General features: G+C 47.5%; 1 protein-coding gene across 2 annotated transcripts in view; it reads right to left on the bottom strand.

Moving 5' to 3' along the window:
* The window catches only part of EXOSC2 (exosome component 2), a 30890-nt gene extending 21443 nt beyond the window's left edge, over positions 1-9447 (bottom strand). Inside the window, exon 1 of one of the 2 annotated variants that reach the window (XM_085613964.1) lies at positions 9117-9447. In XM_085613964.1, the coding sequence (XP_085470090.1) occupies positions 9117-9232 (116 nt within the window). In that variant the 5' untranslated portion in view covers positions 9233-9447. The remainder of the gene's footprint in view (positions 1-9116) is intronic. The other variant, XM_085613965.1, reaches the window with a different exon arrangement.
* Between the last annotated feature and the right edge of the window lie 207 nt (positions 9448-9654).

Below are 9654 nucleotides of genomic sequence, written 5' to 3' on the forward strand. Positions count from 1 at the left end.
TTCTGCACATGGCTATTATACATTTTTGCCTGTCATGTCTCCCTTCTGATATATTCTGGCTCCATCTGGTAAGAGTTTCCATTGTTTCCGGGTCTACCCCCGGTCGGTCTTGATTTCTGATTACGCAATTTATGAGGAAACGTAACAGTTCCCCTTGTATCTCCACTTTCTGGTATTCCATAGCTCTGTTAATACATTCAGAATCTCGCCCTGTCTGGACAAAATGATATATATTATCTAGATGCATCGTCATTCCTGGTAACTTCCCTAAATACACCGCGGCTCGTCTGATACGTAATGATGCCATGATCATTTCGTCCTCTTTGCCGGGCACAGGGTCATATCTACAATCTACAAGAAGTTCTTTAAGCGTGCGGGAATTTATGAGTTTGGGGGTACGTGGGTGTGCTGACTCTTGAAAGGTAAGTTTATTTACTCTGGGTGGCGTAGAAAAAATATTGGTAGCACCTCCGGTAGCCCCGTCTGGAGTATCGGGCGTGAAAGGATTCGTAGAACGTGATACAGCAACTATAGGTGTGGACACAGCTATAGAAGTAGCTGTAGGAACAGATGTGGGAACGGACGTGCTTGCCGGAACTTGTGTCAGGATTTGTTGTTGTAAAGGTACAGATACAGGATCTTGGCGTTGAACCTCCCCGGCCGACGGTCTGTGTGGGGCGGGGTTAGCATACTCGGGAGCTGCGTCATCTAAATATGAGGAAAGAAAAACATCTTCTGCGGTTCTAGGATGCCCCTTAGGATGTACCTTTATTGGAAATAATGGGGGTGGCAAGTCTTTTGGTATCCCCGCAGTAGCCTTAGGTAATCCCTCGGCCAGAAGGGGATACATACCCTTCATAAGGGCATGTCTTTGTCTGTCTACTTGTTCTGATTTTACTCGTGTACCTTCTTCAATTAATAGATTTTCTTGAACTTTATTTGAATTCTCTTTACTCTTCTCTTCCTGTCTACGTGCTTTTTCTGTGCGTCTATACGATTCTTTACGCCATAATTCAATGGCGTCTTTCTGTGATTGTCTAGCTTTCTTTTTCCATAATTTTTCCTCTACTTTCACGATGCACTCTGCATCCCAGGTCCCAGCTGCGGGCCACCTCTGACTTTCTGGTAATTCCTTAGTGTAGTCTACCCATAGATCAAGAAATAATATAGCGTCTAGGCCGTGTTTATGATACATGAAGTACCCTGGAGTGTCCCTAGGAGGAATGGGAACAGCTTCTTCGAGTACCCCTTTTCTAGTTGTGATCTGTCTTAGTTTTGAAAAGAGCGGCATATTGAAAACTGATCTGATACTTGGTTTTGAACAAACTTAATACAATAAAACACAATAATGAACAGTCATTCATACCACATGCAGGACATATCAATACATTTAACATTTACATGAGCAACGATGATGATGACGATGATCTAAGAAAACTTAATCACTAAACATAATACTCGGCATTTAACTGAATTATTCTGAATTTATATACTTGATATACTAGATATACTGCTAAACAGTACAGATACACTGCTGGAACAGTGCAGACCGGATTTGTGTACCCAAACCCGTCTGGACCGGCACAACTTATGTGCACGCCAGAACGCCTCCCCAGTAATGGTACTCACCGGGTAGCTCGGAACGGAAGGCCTCGGAACGGAACTGAACTGAACTGGACCGGACTGGACTCGACTCGACTCGAAAACTTCGGACACGTCGGGACATCGGAAACCTGGTGGGCCTCTGTATACCTCGGATCTTGCTCTCTCAGCTAGGCTCTGGTCGGGATACTTCGCACTTCTCACCGCCTCGTCTGGGTGTTGATCGCAGCCTCAGTCGCCCCCGCTTGACCGGAGGGAGATACAGGAAATCCTGCTGGTACGCGTTGTTATCCGTCCAGCTGTGGCAGGAGACCGGGCCTGCAACGCACCGCCGGCGCGTGAGATGAGAAAGTGTCCCTATTCGGGCGCCATTTATGTGGTAAATAATTTAATTACCGGGACTTAATTTGATACAGAACATAATAAAAATAGCTCAATAAGTAAGAGGCAGAATCCGTGGTATTTAGAGGTTAAGAACGGGCTTTATTCCAATGGACGATTTCGAAATCGTGGACTCCAAGTTCCATCACCACGGAGGCTCAGGAAGTGAAGTACATACATTATTGATAATTAATAACTTTTATACAATAGGCATTACAGCGAAGCAAATGCAAGAGGCGTAACAATTGATAGCAAAGATAACATTTCACATGCGTAGCTGAAGGAGGCGTAATTTGGAGTAACAAGGAAACGTCATTGGTTGTGATGTTACATATGGGTGGACCTATGAAATAATTTCGCAATGTCAGCAGAAATACTTTGCAGAGATGCGCGCGCAGCAGCATGACGTGTGATTGACGTGCAGCTAGGGGGTGAAGGGGACTTGACATTTAGCTCTACATGTGGCGACAGATGTCTAGAGGGTCAAGTCAACCTAATCCCAAATCATATCTAACATCCTATGTTTAAAGAACTATGTTATCCAAAAGAGAGGCCTTCTTGGAGTAGAATCTTATTCTATACTGACTATACTGACTGTTAGTGCGTGTACAAGCGTCTAAGTGTCTACACTAGATGCGAGGGCAGGAATCTTCCATAGTAACAGGACTACGAATTACTTGTATAAAGACAGAGAAGCCGGGCCTCTGCTCGGTAGTTGGCAGAATGTTTACTTAAGCTACTAGACAGGAATGCATTGGGCAGGGAGCGGAGCAGATAATTTCCGAAGGTGAAATACAGTTCTTGGCAGGCAGCAAGCTGATGTCAGGCATCGTGAGCCGCGCAGGGAATGAGACAAAGTTCATGGTCACAGATGCAGGCTCGGACTGGAGCTTCAGAGACAGAAAGCAAGAAAAGCTTGATGACAGAATCAGGGCCTACTCGTCTGAACTGTAAAATGGCATAAGTGAACCATATAAAGGCGGTGGCCTTTCGTACTTAGGAATGGAATATCCGGCCCATTCATGGCAGATCTGAAAGAGGACATGTTAACGGTGGACGCACATGTATTTGCGTCTTCATAACTGGAACTGGAGGGAACATACATGTACTTGTAACATGTACATAGAACCGTTGGGGTCCAAGATAGGGGACATAACTGACCAGAAAAATCCATATTTCCACACTAGAAGACATCCTCACTGACAAAAACTGAGCAGAGCTCAGGGAGACTCCCTGTCACACGACGTGCGGTAGAAAATCTGAGGTGAGAAGCTCTGAGGAGAAGGTTCTAGAGAGGGGCTGACGCCTGATTGGCTGGAGTTCGGACTTACATAATGACAGAGATAGACTACAAAGGTCTTTTGTCTCTCTCCATTGTATTCCTATGGAGTTTTTCTCTTATAGGCACACTATGTGTGTTTTACACCTATATGCACTAATTATATGATTACTTATGTATATATTTTTATATATATATATATATATATATATATATATATATATATATATATATATATATATATATATATATATATATATATATATATTGCTATTTTATTTACCGTGGGACTCCCACTCCGACGACGGGGAATATTCAAGCATGTGAATCTATGAAAGACACCCTAATACTGGAGAATGCTAACTTCAGTTATAAAACAGTTAGAAAAATAAGCAATACATTTTGATAGTTATTAAAAATCCAATTTATTGGTGAATTCAGATTTTTGATAAATATTAAAGAAAGGTTGCTTTCAAAAAGTTATCTTCTCCCTGCCTAAAACCCCTGAAGCACATTTGCTCTCCCACTTCTGCCAGCCAGTACTTAGCATTTGAAAGTGTGTGAAATGCATCCCGGGAGCAAACAATAGGCTGAGCTGAGTGGGCAGAGATGACCTCTCTGAACCAGACAGACTATGCAGGATGGGGATGTGAGCATTTATAGTTGCAGATCCTACTTGAATGTCAAATCCAGCCAGATGGGTCTCCTAGGGTTTTACAAATAACACTTGAGGCGCACTTCAAGGAGGCTTCCCCTATCATCAGTAAATGTTAGATGACACCTGGGCAGGGCCCTTCCTTTGTCTCTTCCGCCAAAGCAGGCTCCAGTCACAGTGGGCCTCTTCTTGACATTACAGTGTACAATCCTGCTGGAGTAGCAAATCCTAAATGACAGGCCTACTGGGGTTTTACATATAAGATTTAGGGCACACTTCAAGGGTTCTAGAACAGTATGCGAGACAATTTTTGTGTATCCACTGCCTGGTTGCAGGTATACACTGCTTTGTTAGGTCTCGCTAGGCAGCGCAGCTGCTCTGGCGAGACATTTAGTTAGTGGATTTTCAAAGTGCTACCCAGGCTTTTGCTGGCCACAAGCTTGAGTGCACGTGCGTGTGCACGCGCGCAGCCGCCATCTGCCTTTTCTTTGTCATGGGTAATTAAGCGCCTCTCTCCGGGCACCCTTTCAGGTCTTCGCTCGTTACCTCTTCTGCCCTCCCCGGCCCTTGACTGAGCTTCACTCTTTATATTTCTATCACTTCATGTACCGCAGTCTTCGCCTATCTCTGCCTGCTCTCCCAGCCCTTACTTTCCTCCCAGTGTGATGTAAAGTATGTCTCTACATACCACACTCTGAATAGCTGTCACTTCTTTATACCACCCAATACATTTCTCTCTCTGTCGCACCTTTCTGTCCGATGTCTCATTCCTTTACCGAAATACCCCCTTTTTACCTGTCTATTTATACATGGCTACGTACCTACCACACTATTGCTCTACCTTTAAACTCTCTCTGTACATCAAGCCTCTCCTTCAATAAACCTCAGTGCCCCACAGCACTTACCGTTCATGACCTCAACTTGCCACCTCTCTCCGATCCTACCTCTAGCTCTCGGTCACCTCTATGCCCCTCTCTTCTCCTCAAGTGTGTGTGTGTCTCTCTCTCTCTACTTTCTCTTCTTTCTGCATCTTGCTGCTCTGTTTGCATGTCATCCCCCTTCATTTCTCTTCCATTTACTCCACCTCCCTCTTAATTTCATCTCTCTTTATCTTACCCTTTCTATCATTTTTGCCATCTATACCTTAACTTTCTCTACCTCTCGCATGCCTCTTTCTACCTCGCCATTCTCTTTCATTTCTCTCTCTGCCTCACAACTCACTGCCTCATCTCTCTTCCCCACCTCTCTTACACTGTCTAGCCTCCCAATTTACCTCACCTATTGGCCTTCTATGTCTCTCTTTTTATTGATGTCCTCTTTCCCTCACCTTTCCCATTATTTTATTTCTTTCTCTCTACAATGCTCTCTCTACCTCTTCCACTCCATCTATCACTCCCTTTGCTTTCATCTCTTTCTATCTCCTTCACGGTTTCCGTTCACTCTCTCTGCTTCCAATGTCTCGCTCGTTTAATACATCTGTCTTACCTCTGTCTCTCTCTCCCTATTTCACCATTCTCTACTTCTCCCTTGCCCTTCCTCTGTATTATCCTCATCTGCACCTCTTTACTCTCTACTTCTCATATCTTTCTATATTTCATCCCACCGGCTCTACCTGCCTCTCTGCTTTGTTTACCTGACCTGTCATTCTGTGCTTCACCTTTTTATTTGTGCCATCTCATTATAACTCACCTCTCCTTCTATCTTATTTCTCGCTAGACCTTGCACCTCGGGTTGGCACCTTTCTTAACAGCCTACATTTAAAACTGCATGCCAGACCTCTAAAAACAAGCATTGGCATAGCCAATAGGTCTCACCTTTGGGACCTTATAAGTTTTTAGCCATGCAACAGTTGATGTTATTGCACTAAGCATATTGTGCTGCATAACTAAATACTTATAAGTTCCCAAAAGCGAGACCTATTGGCTATGCCAATGCTTGTTCTACTATACTTATGTCTCTGGCTTTAAAGGAAGGGGGGGGGGGTGACAGTGACTGTCCAAACTGTTTATTAGTGTTAGATGTGAGAGGAAACTAGGAATGCCATGGTACAACTCCCCCCCCCGCAACACCCCAAAAACACAGCCCATAGTTTAGTGTGGCCAAAGTCTTAAGTCATCTTGAATATGGCTAAAGTGGGTAGGGTTAGCCCCAGGAATTTTTACCCTATTGGTTAATGTGTGCCCAGGAGTCATTCCCACCCACTAGCTCATGCCAGGCATAAATATAGCAACAGACACACAATTGATGGACGGAATGCAGACCAAATCAAAACATTCTCCCCCAGTCAAGAGATCTGGGTTAAATCCATCATTCTTTTGCTCACCATGCCACCCCAGTTTAGACCTAGCCATATGCAAATCAGTCTTGACCCTGTGCCTCATGGGAACAGTCTTTTTGCATAAATATGGCAACTCCAGACACCCACTTCAGAACACTCCTGGATCTAAGGAAGATCAGAAGAGGGCTGAACCTGCGGTCTGTGATGGGAAAAGATCCCTGGAGGACTCAACATGCCCTCTCTTAAACCCAAGACAAACGTGGACTCCAAGGTTCATATGGCTGACCACCTGTTAAACTGCATTTAGGTTCCAGTCTACGCGACCATTGGCTACAAGTGGCACTTTATGTTTCTTGGCACTATTCCTACATAAAAATATTAAAATGTACGAATCTGGTTTTCATTATTGGATTTGTCAATATGTTTATTTAATGTTACTCTTTTTTCTGATTTGGTTTGGTATTTGTATTGTTTTACATTTTGGCTTTATTACTGTCTTGGTACGGCAGACATACTTTACACATTATCCAAACAAAAGGTGGGGACCTAGGAGCTGATTATGGTCCAGTGTTCACGCTCCTCATGCCTAGCAATTACCACAAAAGAACACTGTTCCTATGGTCGGGTGCAAATAGTCACCCAGGCCTATCAAATGAAAGATACAGGGAAAGGCAAAACCCCAGGTATTGTGCGTGAACCCACTAGTGAAGTGGGAAGAACATGTCCTTTTACTTGTTGCCCTCACACACCCCGGAGGATGTCATACTTCATCATCGGGCAGGTGCTCCTCGTTGGGCCGGCGCTGCAATTCCCAACGGGTCCCCCGAAGGGTCACTTTATCGGAGATCTTTTTAGGACTGCCGGATGGTGCATGTGGGTGTGCGGGGAAAGTGGGTGCTCTATACAAGGTGCATAGTAACGTGCAAGATAATTAAAAGCTTGCTAGGGGGTGTCGTCATACAGCATGTGTAGAAATGATGGAGCCCTAGGCAGCATAAAAAGGAATATTGTCCGAAAGGGCATAGTATGTCCTAATGTAAAAGGTCTAATAGGTCGACATGTTTCACGCCTTTATTGCCATAAAGGTTATTGGCTCTTCTTCAGGACCAAAACAACAATTAGAGTGAAGTGCACGTGATATCCAAATTTAAAATATAGGTACCCTCTCAAAATTTCAGGGCTAACAAGTAGGACTGTATGATGACTACAACCCATTGGTTGTAAGCGCTCCCGATGTTAACCGTGCTCATAAAGTCCAAACGCGGTGTATATTATATACCGCGCCACCAAACTCAGGAGGCCGGGGGGGGGGGGGGGGGGGAGCACGCCGTAGGTACTGGTCGGGGACCGGCTCCCATCTTTAAAACCCGTCCATCCATCCGCCAATGGTGCACTACTCCTAGCGGGAATGCGGGCTATACCTGGGGTCTTGCCTTTCCCTGTATCTTTCTTTCATTTGATAGGTCTGGGTGACTATTTGCACCCGACCATAGGAACAGTGTTCTTTAGTTGTAATATACTTTACACATTGCCTGGGAATAACAGGGCTACATGTTGAACAGGGCATGCTGAATTTCAAGATAGTCAACTCCATTATGAAGCACAGGTACATTACAAAACAGCCATAAAAGTTGATCCACTGAATAAGAAGCACACAAATGAGTGACAAAGCCAAAAAATGATAAGCAGTGGTGTCATGGGAGATGCTACTGCCAGGAGCCATTCTTATCCTGTGTCAATGATTACGCCTGCATTGATGGGTCACATAAGCCGTTCTGAGCAGACTTCAGCCATGGGAATGACACACAAGCATGCTGAAACCGTGGCAGCCCCGGTGCACCCTGGAAGTTTCTGCCCCTTCGGAATCTCTTTCATCTGTGCTTCACCCATCTGCCCCCTTTTTAAAGTGCCCCTCTCACGGGAATCCTTTGCAGTGCGTGGGGTGCCTCTATCCTCCCATTGTACTTTATGCTGCTGGGTCTCTGATGCCATCGCCCCATCCCTCTTATCCCTAATCTGCCCCCGTGCTCCACTCATCCCTACTCCCTGAGCTGCCCCTCACTGCGTGCTTCCCTCATCTCACTCCGAGCTGCCCCAAACCGTGCTCCCCATATCCATTGCCCCCCACCTGTGCTCCCCTCATCCCTTGCCCCTACTCCCTAAGCTGCCTCCCTGTGCTCCCCTCATCCCTCGCCTCTACCTCGAGCTGCCTGTGCTCCCCTCCTCCCAGAGCTGCCCCTTCTTACCTCATACCTCCCCCTGAGCTGCCCCCATGCTCCCCCTCATCCCCTCCCTGAGCAGCCCGCTGTGATCCGCTCTTCCCTCGCCCCTACTCCCTGAGCTTCCCCCCTGTGCTCCTCTCATCTCTCCTCCCTGATATGCCCTCATGCACCCCTCACCCAATCCCTATTCTCCCTGAGCAGAGCCCCTACTCCCCGAGCAGCCCCCTGTTGTCCCCTCACGCCCCCTGAGTTGCCCAGTACTCTCCTCATTCCTACTTCCTGACCTTCCTACGTGCTCCCCTCATCCCTACTCCCTAAACAGCCCCCTGTGGTCCCCTCATCCGTCTGGACTACTCCCTGAGCTGCTCCCACATCTCTACTCACTGAGCTGCGCCCTATGCTCCCCTCATTCCCTGAGCTGCCCCCGTGCACCCCTCATCCTTGAGCTGCCTCCCGTGCTCCTCGCATCCCTCGACCCCACTCCATCAGCTCACCTCATCCCTCCTCCCCGGGCTGCCTATCTGTGCTCCCCGCACCGCCCTGTCCTACTCCATGAGCTGCCCCCGTGCTCTCAACCCCCCTCCCTGACTTCCCCCCGTGCTCCCCTCAACCCTACTCCCTGAGTTGCCCCCGTGCTCCCCTCAACCCTACTCCCCTCGCCGGCCACCCTGCTTCCCTCTCCCAGCCCTCCGGCCGCACCTCATGAAGCCGCTGTCCGTGGTGATGGTGTCCCCGGGCGCCACCAGGTGCCGGCCGCTGTCCAGGGCCTCGGGCAGTCTCCGCCGGGCCGTGGGGAGCCGCACCTCCACCGCCATGATTCACAGGGGACCCAGTGCTCAGGGGTCTAGCCACGCGCGAGGTAGCCTGACTTCCGGCAAGCAACAAGCAGCGCCAGGCATCCGCGTCACTTCCGTCGGCGGCGCCCGGTCCTCGGAGCAGGGTTCCATCCGTCGGGGTGAGGCGCGTGCGTCCCGCCACTGGTGCTCCCGAATGCGTTTCCGCCTCCACCTCCGTGTTCAGAGGGTGCAGTGACACCGCCCGTTCGAATCTCCCTTTATTCATCATGCTATAAACAAATGTCGCGCCACGCTTCTCAGAGCAGCCGCCGTCAGTGTGGGACATCTATTTTTTTTGTTGCATATTTATATAGCGGGAACTCGACACGAAGGTATTGGAGCGGTTTACATGGCACCGTATTTACATTACACATTCAGGCACGGGGAGATTAAGGGGCATA

The sequence above is a fragment of the Triturus cristatus genome, chromosome 1_2, assembly GCF_964204655.1.
Source record: "Triturus cristatus chromosome 1_2, aTriCri1.1, whole genome shotgun sequence".
NCBI lineage: Eukaryota > Metazoa > Chordata > Amphibia > Caudata > Salamandridae > Triturus > Triturus cristatus.